Source organism: Microtus oregoni, unplaced genomic scaffold, assembly GCF_018167655.1.
Source record: "Microtus oregoni isolate MIOR12 unplaced genomic scaffold, Mior012 000027F_ref0000203, whole genome shotgun sequence".
NCBI classification, from domain to species: domain Eukaryota; kingdom Metazoa; phylum Chordata; class Mammalia; order Rodentia; family Cricetidae; genus Microtus; species Microtus oregoni.
The window spans coordinates 16,665,060-16,683,978 of NW_024543086.1; the positions used below are offsets into that span (position 1 = coordinate 16,665,060).

At 46.4% G+C, this 18,919-nt stretch overlaps 2 protein-coding genes across 3 annotated transcripts in view; both read left to right on the plus strand.

Moving 5' to 3' along the window:
* Nucleotides 1-951, plus strand: part of Crebrf (CREB3 regulatory factor) — an 83,071-nt gene extending 82,120 nt beyond the window's left edge. The window contains exon 9 of one of the 2 annotated variants that reach the window (XM_041676652.1): nt 781-951. In XM_041676652.1, coding sequence (XP_041532586.1) covers nt 781-809 — 29 coding nt within the window. In that variant the 3' untranslated portion in view covers nt 810-951. The remainder of the gene's footprint in view (nt 1-780) is intronic. The other variant, XM_041676650.1, reaches the window with a different exon arrangement.
* Nucleotides 918-12,124, plus strand: Bnip1 (BCL2 interacting protein 1). The gene is made up of 6 exons (XM_041676653.1): nt 918-1,053; nt 3,379-3,471; nt 7,384-7,475; nt 9,270-9,371; nt 10,462-10,580; nt 11,525-12,124. The coding sequence occupies exons 1-6, from the start codon at nt 970-972 to the stop codon at nt 11,719-11,721; spliced, it is 687 nt and encodes a 228-aa protein (XP_041532587.1). The 5' UTR covers nt 918-969; the 3' UTR covers nt 11,722-12,124.
* The last annotated feature ends 6,795 nt before the right edge of the window (nt 12,125-18,919 follow it).

Sequence of the window (18,919 nt, forward strand, 5' to 3'; positions counted from 1 at the left end):
CCTGGAGTCCAGGCCTTTGTTACTTACAGTGAGGTGCACCTTTTCGGAAGTGGTGCAAACTGCCCTAGGAACGTAGGCAACTGTGGAGACTGACTAAGGGGCTATGTGTGAAGTTTGAGAAAAACCATTTAAAAAAGAGGGAACCCCATATCCCAAGGCTACAGGGCCTGGAGAATCCCTGAGGGCCGGGAAAACGGAAGGGAAAGTATTATTACTAAGAAATAATAATAATAATTAAATAGTACTTCTAAAAGCGCTACCCTTCTATGAGTAGCACTGATAGTTTCTATCAAAACCACACGACACAATCAGAACCATTCCTGTGATGCTTGTAATCTAATTCTACACAAAGGGCAGCATCAGAGCCATAGAAACACGTAAGGCAATGTAGTTCTGTATATGAGAAAGCCCTGGGATCTTGTTTGTACTGATGGAGGTGCCCCAGTGACCTGCATTGAATTCTACCCCTTTACAATTTTTTTTTTGTGTGTCTTACTCCATAATTCATACTTAATGGAGAAATTTTGTTTTAAATTTTAAAGAAGAAATGCAGCTTTGGTGGCATCCTATTCGGTACTTTTTTGTTCCTATGCATAAAGTCACTATAATAGCTGGTGCCTGAAAGATGGAAAGTGACCGCTGTTGAGCGGATTTCTTGTTTCTCTAGTAGTGGGGTCAGAACCCCAAGGCTATGGGGTATGCCAGACAAGCCCATCACCAAATGAGCTGTGTCCTCCAATCCTAATGGTTCTTCATAGTCACTTTCACTTTTCCGTTTAGTAGGAGCTGACCAGAGAGGCTGTGAGTGAGTGTCCCGCGTGTCAAGGAAAATCCCAGGTCTGGGCTGGCAACCTTGTTTGCTCTGTACCGCGTCTCCAGGCACCACAGTCAGAAGTACGGAAGGCGGGCCGGCGCCACGCGAGCGCGCTCAAGTTTGGCCGCCGCCGCTCGCCATAGCCGGGCTCCAACATGGCGGCTCCCCAGGATGTCCACGTCAGGATCTGTAACCAGGAGATTGTCAAATTCGACCTGGAGGTGAAGGCACTTATCCAGGTACAGATTCTTAGGGCCCCGCCGGGCTCTCGCTAGCCGCCTTGGCATTTTCCAAAATCTTCGCGCCCGCCCAGCTTCCCAGGCAGGCGACCCTCAGGCGCCATTCGGTCGGGTCTCCGTGATCGCAGACCTTTAGCGCTTTTCATGTGCATACAGTTGGTTCGCCCGCCTCTCAGCTATCCCCACGCCCCTCTCCTGCTCCCTGACTTTACCGCCAAGGTTGGGGCTAACCTGTTCCTGTCTCGTCAGTAGCCCCGCCCTGCCACCTCCCCCATCGCCTCGTACACCTACTTCTCTGTGTTAGGGGCACGGAGGGTACCCAGGGCCACCTGATACGGCAGTCACCGGACAAAGCTCAGGAAACCTGGACCGTGGGTATTTTTTGAATGAAAAAAATCAAAGAAAGTTCCAAGGCCTGGGTCAGAAGGCAGGCAGTGCCGATACTAGGACTGGACAGGGAAAACCAGCCTGGGAAAGGCATTTTAGATCTTCCATACCCGGTTCAGACGACGGGGAAGTGAGGCGCTTGTCTAGAAGCAGGTGTAAGTAGAGACAGAAGTGCAAGAAAGTTTACATGGGAGCCGGGCGATGGTGGCACAAGGCTTTAATCCCATCACTCGGGAGGCAGAGACAAGCGTTTTCAGTTCGAGGCCAACCTGATCTAGATTTCCAGAATAGGCCCCAAAGCTACAGAGAAATCCTGTCTTGAAAACAAACAAAAAACCTCACAACAACACCTTTGTTGTTGTATGAACAACAACAAAGAAAAAAAGAAAATTAACATAGGCAAGAGTAGGGAATGTAGAAATGGCTCCTGAGTTTAGAAAACAAAACCAAAAACCTCAAGAGACTCAGAACACAATCTGTGACAGCAAGGGAGGAGAGGATGGAGTGTAGCTCTGCTGGTGAATGCTTGCCTAGCTTGTCTGGGTTCCATCCCCAGTGCTGCTGCAGAAGTGGGCTGTGGTTGCAGGGATACATGAGCCCCTGTGGAAAAGGGGCCGGGGAGTAGTGCTCTCTGACAAGCCAGATGCACACCGGACCACAGTGGTCGTTTATCCTATGCCACGTGGAAGTGTGGTGTATGAATAAACTGGAGAGTAAGTGAAGAAACTTGACACAAACTTTAAAGTCTCCAACTTCACTCCTGGTATGTGTAAACCGCAAAATGTCTGGCCCAGTTGTAGAAAATTAAACAAGATTGGGTTTATACAAATGAAATTACTAGGGGCCAGGGTAGCGTAGCTCAGTGTAGAGTTAAAGTTTAGCCATGCTCAGGGCCCTGGTTTCAGTCCTCAGAATGCAACAATACGTTCATATACATACAGGAAACAAACTGGCTAGTGTGTTGGTGCCAGCACTTGGAAAGCAGGGGTAGGAAAATCATGCATTTGAGGCTAACCTGGGCTACATAGAGTGATCCTGCCTCGAAAACAAAAAGCAGACTACATCCAAAATTTAAAAACAGATAAGTTACGTTTTCATATTCTCTGGTTCGCTAGGTCTTTTTTGGGTTTTGTGGTTACTATGGAGTAAGCTTAACCCCAAAATTGCATTCTTATAGTCACCCAGCTCTTCTGCTAAGCGTTTTATGCTGAGAAATAAGCCTTTGAGGTAGGTTAGATGAAGAATTGGAGGCTTTGGTTTTTCAAGATTGCACTAATACGTTGCAGGATTTGAATATAGTAGCCTAAGTCTAGAGCCTGCTCTTAAATCTTAGCTCTGAAGATTCTGGAATTCTTTCCAGAAGCAAATCCTCAGTATGTCAAATCCCCTGTGCATGTCATATGACTTGTAACAGATAGAAGGCTTGTAAAATCAGACTAAGTTAATTTTGTTACATGTTACCAGAGATTTCGGCCCTTGACTTTTAGAGTTGAAGGATCTGAAGTCACAGTATCTCTTAGATGCCCATTCTTGTTGAACATGTAAGCTGCTTAAGACTTTCATGGTGGCTGGATAACACTTTGCTAAACTTTTAAGTCAAGGTTGAGTTTATCTAGCTACTTACTTATCTACACACATAATACATATCATGTGTGTGTGTGTGTGTCTTGCTGGTGATGGAACCCAGGGCCTCAAGCATGTTGCGCAAATGCTGTACCACTGAACTGCATGTCCAGTCTGCTTTTATATATTCTGTTCAGTGTTAATCTTAAGAGGGATGAGGAAACTGAAAATGATGTTTTTGCTTTTGTGCAGAGGAGAGCAGCAGTGAGCAAGACAAGGTGGAGCTAGGCCAACCTTAGCTGTGGGCTGAATCAGCTTTCCCCCTGTGCATGTCATTCCTGGAGAAAGGCCCCTCATCTCTCCGTTGTCTTCTAGGATATTCGAGATTGTCCTGGACCCTTAAGCAAGCTCACTGAACTGAATACTAAGGTGAAGGAAAAGTTTCAACAGCTACGACACAGGATACAGGTATGTGAGGCTCCACACCGCTCTTCACTAAGGGCGGGTATTGGGGTGAGAGCTTAGACCTCGGATAGCCTTTGCGTGAGAGTTGACCAGGTTCCTCACATGCCACACGGAGATAGTAGTAAACATTGTTACATTAGGGTGACTGGACTATCAAAGATTGGAGCCTATGCACTTGTTCCCTGCCTGAGTCTGTCACCAACATGTCCTGGGTGTTCTTCTTGCTGTCATTTTCGCAGTCACCGCCTTGTAGTTTCTGCAGTCACAGCTTCCATCTTGTGCTCATCACACCTGACTTTCCCATGGTGCATGTGCTGTATCAGAACACAAGAGAGTAGGGAAGGGACCTGTGAGTAGCAGAGCCGTCCACTGCTGCGCTCTCGGGAAGACTACTAGGAATCTGCCCATCACTGGGTGGGGCTAGGACCACCTGGGTTTTGTTTTTTCTGTTTATTTATGTATATTTTTAAAGCAATCTTTGCTCATTTTACATACCAATCCCAGTTTCCATTCCTTCCCCTCCTCCCGTTCCCCTCACCTCCTCCCCCCCAACTCCACCTCCCAGCCAGTCCTTAGAGAGGGTAAGGCTTCCCATGGGGAGTCAATAAAGTCTGACACATCACTTTGAGGCAGGACCAAGGCCCTCCCCTACTATATCTAGGCTGAGCAAAGTATTCCACCATAGAGAATAGGCTCCAAAAAGCCAACTCATGCACTAGGGATAAATCCTGGTCTCACTGCCTAAGCCACACAACTGTCACCCACATTCAGAGGGCCTAGTTGAGGACCCCCTGGTTTTGCTGCACGTAGTAAATGACCTTGTCCCAAAGCTGTCCTTCAGCTCTTGAGTTGCTTAGCAGATAGAAGTCTCTTGCAGAGCCACTGGGAAGTCAGCAGGTTGACAGCTTGAGAGGGCTTCTTGTTCCCTTCCTGAAGGGGTTTCCAGGGCAGGTGATTCCTGCCTTTGGAGATGACTTTAGAATTTCAGCACTGTGGCTGTACCTAGGTGATCACCATCTCCAGCACGGCTTCCTCCATCTGAACTTTTGAAAAATACTGCATCTTGTGTGTTATATTTGTATGTGTGCGTGTGTGTATCCACAGCTGTTAGTCTCGGTTATGTGTCTTGCTAATGTCCTCTGTTCTCTGTGCCTCTTTCAAATGCACTGTTTCATTACTCTCATGTCTTCTCAGAGTTTGTCTTCCTCAAGATTACAGATATTTTTTGCATTGTTTCCCCTTCTGGGAATGGACATGCCACAGCATTGAGTCTCCAAGCCTACCTGTGTCTGGATGACCTACCTTCTCTTGAACAGCCTCCCCGCCTTCTTATAAAGTTGTAGTTCTCTTCTAACCATTTTTCTACCAACAGGCATTCATCTGGACTGCTTCCATGTTTTAATTCTTTTTTTTTAATTAATTAATTTATTTATTTATTATGTACACAATATTCTGTCTACATGCATGCCTGACTCATTACAGATGGTTGTGAGCCACCATGTGGTTGCCGGGAATTGAACTCATGACCTTTGGAAGAGCAGGCAATGCTCTTAACCACTGAGCCATCTCTCCAGCCCCCCATGTTTTAATTCTTAGAGCTAATTTGTTTTCTTAATGTCTTTCTTCAACTCTTCAATTCTTAACTACTACTGTTGTATAAGTACCTGCATGTTTACCTGGTGTTTATTTCCTCCTCTAATTTTAAGTAATTATCCTCATCAATACATTTACATATTTGTTATGCTCTTACCGCTGGTTACAGCCTCTCCTTAAGCATAGACAGCATCTAGCAAGGTGTAGGCCAGCGAGTGACTAGCCCCATCCTAGCTCTCATCTGCATTTCCTTAGCTTTTGCATGCTCTGTATTTTCCTGAAAACACAAAAGCACTCGAGTGAATGTCTCTTTTGTGTATTTCAACAAGGGTGCCTGTGAGCAGAGGAGAACTGGCCTGTGTCTTCTGAATATGCTAGTTCCTACACAGTTGGTATTGGCGTGGCTGTGTGCAGATGTCCGTCTGTGCATTTGTGTTTCTTCAGCTGGGATTGGAGAATAACAGTGCACCTTTCATCTCTCCGGAGATAGCAGGTTCTCTGTGACAACTTCCAAGCAGCCTCTTCTAAGGAAATTGTGCATTTCTCCTTCTTTCTGTCTCCCTTCTTCCTGTTCACCCATTCTTCACTGAGATCAGTGTAGCAAAAAATAGAACACAGGGCTCTTTGGGCAGTGACTGCATTGTCAGGAATGAGAATTCTAGACAAAAAAAATTACGTCTTATTACTGGTAACATTTGCACTTCTACCCATTTTTCCCCTTGAGACAGAGTCTCGCTATGAAGCTCTGGCTATACCGAAAGTCACTATGTAGACCAGCCTGGCCTCAAACTCACTGAAATCCAACTGCCTCTGCCTCAAGTACTGGGATTAAAGGCGTGCGCCACCACGCCTAGTTATACTTGTTTTAATTCACAGTCAATTATTCTTTTTTATTCTTTAGCAGTATGGGGGGGGGTGGGCAGAATAAACTTTCAGAAGTACTTTCTGAGCTGTTGAAGTGATACAGAGATACACATGCTTGTTCCAAACCAGCACATGCAAATTTATATAGGAATGAGTTGATTCTTCTCTAGATAAACTAATATGTTGATGTTTTAGCCCTATGGCTTGCTTGAAAGTGAAACTTGTGATTTGTAAATTAAAGCTAGGACCTGAGGCTTCTTTACAGTGTGTGTGACGGCTCCTGCAGCTCAAGTTCTTGGTCTGATGCCGTTGATCATGTCTGCTCTCCCTTGCTCGTGGTAGACTCTTGTTGGGGGAGGCTGCTCGTTCATTCCCAGCCACTCAGACCCAAAATGATCACACAGAAACTATGTTATTTGTGGTTCTGTTTGGCCAACGCTTACGCATATTTTTAGCTACTAACCCGTCTCCATTAAGCTGTGCATCACCACAAGGTTGTGGCCTACCAGCAAAGTTTTGGCATGTCTCCTCCGCTGGCTGCTACGTGGCACCTCCCTGACTCTGCCTACTCTCTATATCTTTTCCAGCCTGGCTATATTCTGTTAAGCCATTGGTCAAAAGCAGCTTCTTTATTCATTAACCCATAAAAGCAACACATATACAGAAGGACTTCCCACACCAGACTCTTTCCCTGGTATTTGGTATTCTGAATCATGTGTGCTTATCTTCTGTATGCCTTTCCTGGAGCCTCTGCAACCTGGTCGTACCTCTCAGTCTCCAGGGATTATCACAAGTCTGGGGATACTGTTTATGTTAATTTCTCTTCTCTGCAGTTCTCAAATCACTCAGGAAAGATAAATCATCCCCCTACCCAAAGTCCATAGGGTACCCCCTGCCATTCACTTCACAACCAAAATAAAATAAACCAGACAAGTGTCCACCAGCTCTACTGTTGAGTAGACATCCCAGACTGTTTTACAGCTGCTGGAAGCTTCTGTGGGTCCTGGGTTTGTGACAGTTTCAGTTCAGCTTCAGCCTCAGGTGGCCTTAGGCATCAGTGTTATGTTCACAAATAAGTCGAAACCCATGGGCAATGTTTGGAAACATGTAATAGTGTGGTATCCTTCTGGTATTGTGCTGGGATCTTGTTTTGTTGTGTCTGGTTTTTTCCTTTAGTTCAGGCAGTGTCAAGGTTGTAGGAGTGGCAACCCCTGCTCCAGTGAGGGCAGCCTTTCTAGAGCTGACCACACCAGCACCCTGCTTCCTGTTCACCTTTGAGCTGCCAATTTCTCCTTCTCTTTCTTAAAAGATTTGCCTATATGTTTAAAAGGATATTTGATTGTTTTGGACATGCTCCCTCCCACTCCCAAGTGTCTGTTGTAAAAGATACTTAGTTGTTTTTGTGTGTCTCTATTGGAAACAGAAGCACTGTGGCTAACAGCTGTTTTCCCCTCCAAGGAGCTTGAGCAATCAGCAAGGGAGCAAGACAAGGAGTCGGAGAAGCAGCTTCTACTTCAGGAAGTGGAGAACCACAAAAAGCAGATGCTCAGGTAGGCGGGGTAGCCTACAACCACCTCTGCTGGGTCGCATGCTGATTGTGAAGCTTGTCCATGTGTTTATCTAATAAGCCCAGCTTAATGGTGATGTCGTGGTATCATTAACACACAGGCTGAAAGTTCTCTAGATCAGTCAGTCTCAAACCGGGAGTCTGAGGAGCTAAGGGGATAAGTGGAGTCTGCACGGACATTTGGAGCTGTGTGTGTAAAGTGCTCACAGTGTTGATATGTTTGCAGAGTTGGCCTCACACTGCACTGTATATATTCATGTATTTTAAAATACTGTGGGTGTGGGAGTTGTGTGTGGAGTCGGTTCTTTCCTGCCATTTGTCAGGCCTGCAGACACGCACCTCTGTCCTCTGAGCCTCTCGATGGCCCTTGTTCTGTCTTTTATTTTTTGAGACAGGGTCTCTTGTATTCAAGTTGTCCTCAAACTCAACATATAGCTAGGATGACCTTGGATGTCTGATCCCCCTGTTCCTACTTCCCAGGTGCTGGGGACACAGGCATGGCTCACCACATATTTATGTGGTGCTGAGAATCAAAGCCAGGGTTTTGTGCATACTAGGGCAAGCACCGCACCAATGGAACCACACCCCAAACCCATCTTTTGTATATTTGAAAACAAAAATGTAATTACTTTTGGAGGCTAGAGAGATGGCTCAGCAGTTTCAAATGTGCACTGCTCTTCTAGAGGACCCAAGTTCAATTCCTAGCACCCACATCAGACAGCTTCCAACTGCCTGTAACTCCAACTCCAGTGGGTTCTGATGCCCCTCACCTCAATAGGCAATTATGTGCACACACACACACACACACACACACACGATTAAAATAATAAAAATTAAACTTCTAAAAACTTGATTACTTTTGTAATACAGGGTAAATTTTATTCAAGAATAATTGGTATGTGGAAAGCTCACTGAAAGTGAACATACTCAAGATAGACCAAAATATAGCTTCCAGTGTGGCATTATTGAAATGAATGATACACAGAAATGTGAATTTATATTAGAATTGAGATTTTGGTGACACTGCAGCTGTGTGCTAATCTTTGATCATAAAGCCATTTCTTAGTCTCTTAATTAGGGACTATAACTTTTTTTTTTTAAACAATGTCTGGGAACATGAATCACTGTTTCTCCCTCCAGGTTGGACTTTGTGCTATAACCCAAAGGGCCTTGTTACTGCAAACACGCCTTTCCCAGCCCCGTGGTGTTGAAGGCCCGCTCAGCAGTCTTTGCTGCATCAGAGTCCCCGTAGGTTCCTTTGTCACAGCTATATACTCACGGTTTCCTCTCTGGCTCGGCTGGCAAGAGAGACCGACCAAGACAGGGGAGTGAGTGGTGCAAGTGTGCCTGGCCCATCGACGGTGGCTTTTTATGCCACACGGGTTCTCAGATTGTAAGCATGAACTCATGAGGAGTGCACGCGCGCAGTGTAGTAAGCTGCACCAAACACCGTCCGTTTAGTGGGGTCTTAAAGCTTGGCTGTCCTGGCGTGACGTGACGTTAAAGGTTTGAGGAAAGAAAGCGTGGAATTACTGTTTCTCAGGTTATCAGGTTCGTCATTCTGTTTAGTACTTGCTTTCTTCCCTCCCTAATACATGTGAGCTCCCTGAAGACAGGCTCTCAGCTCTGCACCCTGGGCCTTACTGATGTAGTTGATTGTTTGAAATGGCAGGTGTGGAATGGGCTGGTAGGCGTGCAGTATCTGAGAGCCACACTGTTTAGGCTGGGCAGCCTGGTGGAGCCACCAGGACCTCATGTGTGACCCTTCTTTTTCCAGCAACCAGACCTCATGGCGGAAAGCCAATCTCACCTGCAAAATTGCCATCGACAACCTGGAAAAAGCAGAACTTCTGCAGGGAGGAGACTCCTTGAGGCAAAGGTATCTTCTTTTGTCCCCTTGGCTCTGATAACATAACATCTAAGCACCATGTGAGGTGGCTTTTTGATTTCATAACATTTGTACTTTATGTAGTACATAAGTTCTTTTTTTTTATTTTGAGAACTGGGTCTCATACATCCCAATCTGGTCTCAAACTTCATATGTAGCTGAGGATAGCCTTGAACTTCGGATCTCACAGGTGTGACCTCCACACCGAGTTTATGCGGTTCTGGAGATCCAAGGCTTCGTGCATACTAGGCAAGCACTCCACCAACCAAGTACACCCAATTGACTAAAATTGGTTTTTGGTTTGGGGATTTTGTTTGTTTGTTCGTCGTAATGGGGTTGAACCTAGGGCCTCATGCATGAAGGGCAAATACTCTACCACTGAGCTAACTCCCAGTCCTCCCTGACAGTTTTTAAGACCCTTCTTTTAACTGCACATGCATAGTGTCCGTTATTAACCAGTCCTGCTGGCGTGTTTGCATTTCCACCTTTTTAGTATCGTATGATGCGTCAAGGCAGGTTTTTGTCCGGTTCTTTTGAGCAAGTTCTCTGGGAATGAGTGAGCATTTCTGAGTCTCTTGGTCCATAGTGCAGATTGGCTTACAGACGGCAGCACGGTTTCCATTCCTCCCAGCAGGGCTCGAGGACGTGGGCTCAGGATACAGCCTTAGCCACACTGACTGTTGTTTCAGAAACGTGCAAACCCAGTGGTGGTGGTGCACGCCTTTAATCCCAGCACTCGGGAGTCAGAGGCAGGTGGATCTCTGTGAGTCAAGTCCAGCCTGGTCTACAGAGCTAGTTCCAGGACAACCAGGGCTTCATAGTGAGACCTTCTCTTGAAAAAACAAAAGAAGAAGGAAGAAACATATGCTAACTGTCTGTGTGGTACATATCTGTAATCCTAGTACTCACAGGTGGGGGATGGGCTGAGGTGGTGACAGTCTGCCCTCTGGGCCAAGCTGAACTACATTTTGAGACCTTGTTTCAAAGCACAAACAGAAAAAGTACTAATGTGGTAGGTTGAAAATGGTGCTTTTCACAAGCTCGGCTTTTGTTGCTATTGTTCCTTCCTCTGGACTTTCAGGAAAACTACCAAAGAGAGTTTGGCGCAGACTTCCAGCACCATCACAGAGAGCCTCATGGGGATCAGCAGGATGATGTCACAGCAGGTGCAGCAGAGTGAAGAGAACATGCAGACTCTAGGTAAGGAGTAGATGCTGCTCCAGAACGCACGCCTGGCACCTCTGTGGAGCCCCCTGGCTCTCCCCACCCAAACTGTGCCTTAGGACATGATGAGACTGTCCGGTCTTGTGGGAGGGGGGAGCAGGATGCTGTCTTCCTCTCCTTCAGCTGTGCAGCTGTGCTAGACACGCCCTGTGCCATCATTCCTCCCTGAGGAAGCATTGCTAGGCTCATGTGAAAAGCAGAAATGGCTGGCCTCTTTAGAGATGGTGTCTGTCAGCAGTGCTTGCAAGAGGTCTGGGAATCTGGTTTTTAGCGTGGGCTCATGGGCTTAGTATTGCCAGACAGGTTTGGGAATTAGGACCACTGGCAAAACCATTACTGTGAGTTTCTTTTAAATGTAACAGCTAGAGGCCACAGAGGAGGCTGTTGGAGACCGGCACATTCTTGCCAAGTGTCTTCCCACCTTAGCTCCTTCGTAGAGAATTTGTCTTTCTAGGGCCCTTCAATTGTGGGAAACAGGAAAGGAGTTTGCTCTTTGCAAGATTTCACGTGTCAGCTGAAGTAGACAGTGAGGCTTGGTAAATGCTCAAACCTACCACCTTGCTTTCATCATGGCTGTGTTTCATTTCTACCCTTACTTCATCCTCTAGTCGAGACATCATCCATGAAAATAGCTCAGCACATCTAAAAGCTAATGATAAGGGGCTGGAGAGATGGCTCAGTGCTTGAAAGCAAGCACTGCTCCTGAAGAGGACCCAACCACACACACATCAGCCAGCTGCCAACTCATGCTCCTATACCCACACAGATATGCACATACCTAGCAATAGTAAAAATAAATCTCACCTGCCTGACTCAGGCGCTGGCCTTGTTGACAGACAGACAGACAGACAGACAACGTATTGAGCTCCTCTTTGTCTGGGTGGCACAGTCTGAATCAGACCCCTTTCCTTCTGTTGCAGCCAGCTCTTCACGGACTCTCCTAGATGCAAATGAAGAGTTTAAATCCATGTCGGGGACCATCCAGCTGGGCCGGAAGCTCATCACAAAATACAACCGCCGCGAACTGACGGACAAACTTCTCATCTTCCTTGCCCTGGCCCTGTTCCTTGCTACAGTGCTCTATATTTTGAAGAAGCGCCTCTTTCCATTTTTGTAAGGGAGGGATGCCAGCTATGGCCCTTTTATACTCCTGATTGCAGGTCAGGGCTCTCAAGGACTGGCCGCCAAATTGGGCTGCTCATTCCCTGCGGTTTTCCCCTGTGCTAAGTACACCCAGCCAAGGAAGCACAGCAGTTTCCAGTTTCCTGCAAGAAGCTGCTTGGAAAGGGCGAATGCACTAGAGGAAAAGGAAGCCTTTGGGTAGAGGCACTCCACGTTACTCAGCTCCCAAGCATGGTGCTGCCACAGGGAGCATCTCAACTCTGGGGTTTGATGCACCTCCTCCCTCTGTGTCAAGGCATAAATGCTAGATCAGTGGAGAGAAGAAAGAGGAGCCTGTGGGAGGGAAGGTGATGAGAGCTCATGGCTGTTTCCTGAATAAACCTCATTTATTTAATGAAGTGATAAATGTTTAATTTTACAAGGTATCTCTCTAGGAATGCCCTTACTTCATCATGTCCCTATTCCTAGGACATGAGCTTAGATTATTCATTCAACAAGGAATTACTGAGGCCAGAAAGAACACTTGCTGCTCTTTTAGAAGACCAGTGTCCAATTCCCAGTACCTCTTGGGGATTCACAGCCACCTCTAACTCCAATTCCCGGGGATCTGATGCTCCTTATAGGCCCCAGGCATCACATAGCGTGCTTACAAACATACAAGCAAACACTCAGATGCATTAACTTTTTGTTTAATTTATTGAGGGTGAGACAGTGCAGCTGGTAGAGGCACTTGCCAATAAATCTGATGACCTGGGTTCCATCCTCACGCTCCATCCACAGGCCCCACAGGTGGAAGGAGAAAACCAGCTGCAGGAAGCTGTGCAGCTGTGGCACCCCACATATACACAAATAACTAAAAGAAAAAGAAGTGTGGATCAGCTGCCACAGGCTGATTCCTCGACATTGCCAGACATTACACACACACACTTGTTAAGCTGACACGCTCCCTCCAGCAGCAACAGAAGTGAGATGTCAGGATGGGAGACTACAAACAGCCGCCATTGGAGCAGCCCACCAGCCTGGCAGGGCCTGGGGCATCGTGACTGAGGGGCTTGCTGGCTCCCTTCTCTTTGAGGTTCAGACTAAATGTGGCAGAGAGAGAAGCCAGTACTGCTGATGCCCAGCTATGCCCACTTCTGTCCATGCCAGATACATGTTCCCAGCTAGACCAGCCCTGCAAGTGCCAGCATTCCCCAGCTTGGCCGGTCTTGTTCTTGAAGTTTTTCCTGCACTGCTCACAGCCCTGGAGGACCTGGAGGCAGAGAGGAACGGAGGCACATGGCCTGGAGCTGGCACTCAAACGTGCAAACCACATGGCCCAAGCAGACTGCCTTCTGCTGCTGTCAGTTTCCACACCCACACAGTGGGAGTGGTGGTCCACAGAGGGCCAGTCTGAAAGGGAGAGGCAAAGTAGTGGGTGTGGCTCCCTCATTACTGATCCCTCATCCAGCTCAAAACGCTGGGGACTCTGAACCCTGAGAGTCCTACAGCCGCAGCAGAAAGCCTTCCTTGAGGAGCTGCCGGGGGCGGGGGGGGGGGCAGCTCTGTTTAGACCCCTTTGAGCAGCGGGTACCAGCGTTAAAGCTGCTGCGAAGGGACAGATCATCTTGGGACTGAGTATGTGCCACTGGCTGTGTGTACTAGACTGAAGTGCTGAGTCCACTGTAAATGGAAAGGCGTTTGTGTCTGTGTCACAGAGAGTGATGGGAACTGCCACCCCGTAGTACCGACTCCTACACACTGGCACTGGGAAGACTCCTCAGGGAGTAGTGGCCGGTCGCCTATACAGAGAGCACATGCTGGGTCGACTGCTGGAGCAGAACAGTGAGATTTCTATTAAGGAAGGTGTACAACTAAAAACCCATGAACTGCTCAGTTCTGGAATTTTCCATTTTATATTTTCATCTGTGGTTGGCCATAGAAAGCTAAAGTCATGAAAAGCAAAATCATAGATAAGGTATGTATAGGAGGAATCTCTCTCTCTCTCTCTCTCTCTCTCTCTCTCTCTCTCTCACACACACACACACACACACACACACAATTCTTGGCCTCCAAAGGCTCATAGTGCAAATTATGCACACAAATTATAGTCAGATGCAGCTAAGCACGCAGCACTGAGGGGCAGCCCCCACTCGGATTCCGGCTGTATGCGGCAGATGGAGGTTATCAAGGGTTTTCTTGCCCGAACATTGCTCTTTACTCTTCCCACTAATTGTCAGCCTCCTCGTGATGTGGAAACATGTAGGCTCCGCACTCCCTAGAAATCCTCGCTTCCACACTTTATGCCTTTTACTTGCCTCCTGAAGACAGTCTGGTTTGCCCTGTTTAGGGGGTCATCTGGAATGCATCTTGAACCCCATCAGCAGCCTGAGTCTTCCTCACCCGCTTAGCTGTGCAGAAAGCAGCCTTCCACACTCAGCCAGGAGGGGGCAGTGTCCACACTTACTCTGCATTCCTGTAGGTGGTGTGATAATTTCCACAGACTGGAATACTCCAATACCCCTCTTTTAAAATGGGGGAAGGGGTGAATAAAACTAAATATGTAAGACCTCCCCGTGATTAGGTTGAGATATGTTTCATAAGTTCCTTTAATATTTAATTAAACAATAAGGCAAACTCATATACTATATTTTGATTGACAGATGGTAATGGTGTTAAAAATCCAGAACGGAATATTCAAGGGAATACTCATTTAAGAGGCATTTGCTGAGCCCCTATTTTATACCCATAATGTGTCATGGAGCTGTAGTGTGCGGCAAGGGCCAACAGATGATAAATGATGTGTATACTAAATATGTCATTTATTATGTTAGAAAACAAAGCAGGCTTTCTGTATCCTTGGGTTCCCCATCTGCAGGTTCAATCAACTTTACACTTAAAAAAGGAAAATCATATGTATAGACTTTACTTGCCATTATCCCCTGGATGGTGTAATGTAACAAGTACTTTTCTAGCAATTACACTGCTCAGGATAGCAAGGAAGAACTGAGTGTACAGGGGAAAGTGGCTCAGCTTAAGTGTCTGGGGTGGAGGAGAGAGGCCAGGTGTGCAGTGGTCAGGGCCGAGTGTGGTGGCACACACTTTTAGTCTCGGCGCTCAGGAGGCAGAGGCAGGTCAGCCTGGTCTACATGCCGAGTGCCCTTCCAGGCAGAGCTCTATGGTGAAAGTCTGTCTTTAAAAGAGTTAAAAAAAAAAAAAAAAGGAAAGAAGTACGCAGCTGATAGATGAGGACCAGCAGCCCAGCAGGCCTGGGGAAGCCGGACCAGCCCCCAGATGGCACACCGTCTTGTTTTTCCCACTTCTCTGGCGGCTCTCCTTTTGTTGTTCATTTTCGGAACACCCTAAATGCCCACTTAGATCTCGCTGCCTCTGCCTTGTCCTGTACTGTCTCAAAGCCGGGGTCCATAGACCCGCAACCTTAGTCGTTTACAGGAAAAGCATCAACACTCCCCGAATTCTAGGGCAAGGCAGCCTTCGCAGGAGCTCAGAGCCCGCAGGCACCTGTGCTTCTGTCCACACCCCACCCCCTGCCCCCTTTCCCCGGCTCTGCCTTCCCCTAACACTTCTTCCTGGATCTGGTTAGGGCTAAGGATATGCCATCCCAAAATCCGAGTGTGTGAGACCAGTGCTGCTCAAGACAGACTCCTTCCTGAGGATGACGATTTAAGGTCCTCTTGCAGAGGACCTGGGTTCAGTTTCCAACCTCACATGACTCTTCAAGCTATCAGGAACTCCAGTTCTAAGGAGTCCGAAGTCCTCTTCTGACTTCTGTGGGCTCAGGCACAGACATACATACAAGCCAGACATTTATACACATAAATCTTTATAATATTTTTGTTTGGTTTGGGACAGGGATGTCTCTACATAACACTAGCTGTCCTGGAACTCGCTCTGTAGACCAGGTTGGCTTTAAATTCAGAGATATACCTACCTGCCTCTGCCTCCTGAGTGCTGGCATTAAAGGTGTGTACCATCATCCCCGGCTTAAAGTTTTGTGTGTGTGTGTGTGTGTGTGTGTGTGTGTTTAAGACAGCAATACAAATTATTTTTTCTTCCTGGCTTTACTTACAGTGGTCTTCCCTGGGCCCTACTCACAGCTTTGTCCAAGCTGCGCTTGAACAAGGACAGAATAAAAATAGCTGTAGCTATCTAAGAGATAGACGGTCTGGCAGTGCTGTCAGGGATGAAGGGCTGCAGCCTGGGGCTGGGGGGTGTTATCACCCCATTGTCCTTGCAGCCTCCAGCAGTGGGCTCAGGCTACACAAGGCATCCAGGGGCCCAGAGTGCTGGGCATAATGTTTATGCATTTGGCTCTTTAAATGGGCATGGTAACATGGTCAGGGAGACTTAAGTCCTATTTGTGCTCTCCCTGACCTGTGTCCCCAGGGGTCATAGGCATCACCGTCTGTGCTGTGATTTCCTTATCTGTGACTAGAGCCCCTCTGCATAGAATAGTTTCTCAGGGGGCCCGGGAGGACCACAGAAAAACCACAGCAGCCGCTCACATGCCAGCAGCTCACGTCACTGTGTACCACCAAGCAAAAGCAAATGGCTTCATTCTGCTTTCTCAACTGGAGGAAAGTGTGCCTAGATACAGAGGAAGTTTCTGGAATTGGAGAGGACTCAGGACCAGTTGTGATGGTTAATCTTTGTTGCGGGAGGTCCTCCCACTCCTCCAGCCTATCACCGCTGAGGTACCAGCCCATTGGGGCGTGGTTTCTCTCCCTTTAAAAAAGCGGCCACTTCCCTCTCCTCTCTCTCTTCACTTCCTGCTCCGCCGGCGACTAGACTCACTTCCTGGTTGCGTAGAGGGCTGTTGCCTGGGACAGTGATCTGTAAGTTTTTTCCCCTTTAAATAAATACCACCCTAATAATCATAACCCCGAATTGGTGTGGCATTGTTTGTGACTTACGCCTTCATTTTGGCACCCAACGTTTGGTTTCAGAACCTCTCCTTTCCCCCGCTCGCAGCCGCGAGTTTGGCTTGGCGGCCACGAGTCCGGCTTGGCAGCCACGAGTTTGGCTAGGCGGGAGCCCTCCCTTCCTCAGCCACCGCCTGTGCCTTGCAGCGGTGGCCTTGGACTCCACACGTGGATTTAAACTCCACAGGCCCGCATAGTCTCTGCCCGTGTGGTTTGGTTTGCTCTTTTCTGAGTCATTTTTAAATCTCCCTTGCAAGTACAGCTCTTAAGTGGCACGAACCAGAGCACGCGGTTGCTGAAAGCTGCAACCCCTCAGGGTGACTCTGTCACGTGGAGGCATAAGCGGCTTCCAGATTGCTCTTCTCTATCCCTGGATTCTGGGTTTCTGGTTCCGTCTCAGGAATTGATTTAATTACATTTACTTTGTTGAGAAACTTGCATTTTCCAGTTTTTAACATCTACTAAGGCACTGAAACAGGACCATGTTTTCACCGCGACTCTGCAACAGCGCCACCTGCTGGATAATAGGTAATATGGCAGTTTTCGTTTCTAACGCAAATTTTACTGCTTTGTTTTCACTAATACAATGGATTAGTAAACTTATATTTACTAATACAATGAATTACATCATACAAGGTTTATATGATTATGGGGATACCTTAATTTGCTTGTTACTAGGCCTCAGTTTTCTTTTCCATATTCTATCATTAAGGAAGAATATGGCACTCCTAAGAACGATTGAATCTTTATGTACTAATAATGAACAGAAGAATATGGCACTCCTAAGAACGATTGAATCTTTACGTACTAATAATGAACAGAAGAATATGGCACTCCTAAGAACGATTGAATCTTTACGTACTAATAATGAACAGAAGAATATGGCACTCCTAAAAACGATAGAATCTTTACAAACTAATAATGAACAGAAGAATATGGCACTCCTAAGAACGATTGAATCTTTACGAACTAATAATGAACAACTAATTGACAGGATTAAAATTATTGAAAATCAGAGGTTATCTGAACAAGTGGATACTATGACAGACAAAATTGATTCCATATCCAAGGGTATTAGAAAGTTACTTGAAAGGGTTCAGGCTGTTGAATTTGACCTTCAGACTTTATCACAAAGTTTTGATAAGGTAAAAGACAGAATGTACCTCCAAGATGGGAATCTACATGATATACAAGAAAAGTTTAAGGAGGACATGTTATCTTTGAAGGAAAAAATTAAAGCTTTGGAATCACAGGTGCAGAATGGGGACCAAAAAATTGATACCTCAGTGAAATCACTGGAAATATATACAGGTCAGGAGATTCATGATTTAAGAGAGACAATGATAAAAAGATTTGAAAAGATTGGGGAAATTATTGCAGCTGGTGAACAGAGTAAGGAGGCACAAGGACAGGATACAATGCCTCCACCAGCTATTAGAACTGGCTTACCCAGGGTTCTAGCGACATACCCTATACTTAATTCTGAAAAAGCATAAACTTCTAAAGGCTCAAAGGGAGTCAGAGAAGCTAGATGGACGCCAATAGCAATGAATGATCTGAAAGAAATTAAGCAAGCTGTTGTTAATTTTGGCTTGCACAATGCATATGTAAAGGAAATGATAAGGACTTGGGCTTCTAATGCTAGAGCTACTCCCCATGATTTCCATCAGTTAGTTTCTGCAGTTTTAGATAATGGACCTTCCTTGATGTTTGGAATTTATTGCAGAGAAGAATCCAAACATATGGAACAGCAAGGAAGAGCAAAAGGTATTGAGGTTTCCCAAGATCAAATTCTTGGTGCAGGAGAATATGCTGATCCACAGGTCCAAGCTCTTTATGACAATGAAGTACTGTGTCTATGTCACCAAGCAGCTTTAAATGCTAGGAATAGGACACAAGATCCAGCAAAAAGGGTTGAATCATATACCAGAATTAGGCAGGGACAGATAGAACCCTTTATTGACTTTTTGCAAAGATTAATTAAGGCTCTGGACATAGGGGTAACAGACCCAGAAGCTAGACGAATACTTCTTGAATCTCTAGCTTTTGAGAATGCAAACATAGAATGCAAAAAGATAATTGGGCTTTAAAGTCTAGATCAGCACCTATGGATGAATGGATTCAGCATACGATGAATGTTGAGACGTTTAGCTATAATGATGAATCTTGGGTAGGAGAAGCGATTTCCAAAGCAATGAGGAGACATCAAACTGCCAGGTGTTTTAATTGTGGTAAATTAGGACATTTGCAAAGGGATTGCAGGCAAAGAAT

Bases quoted from the DNA above. Each gene is read 5' to 3' on its own strand.
- Bnip1 (XM_041676653.1), top strand. From the start codon at position 970: ATGGCGGCTCCCCAGGATGTCCACGTCAGGATCTGTAACCAGGAGATT. The intron at 1,054-3,378 runs GTACAGATTCTT...GTTGTCTTCTAG, and splicing joins AGGTGAAGGCACTTATCCAG to GATATTCGAGATTGTCCTGG. The intron at 7,476-9,269 runs GTAGGCGGGGTA...TTCTTTTTCCAG, and splicing joins CACAAAAAGCAGATGCTCAG to CAACCAGACCTCATGGCGGA.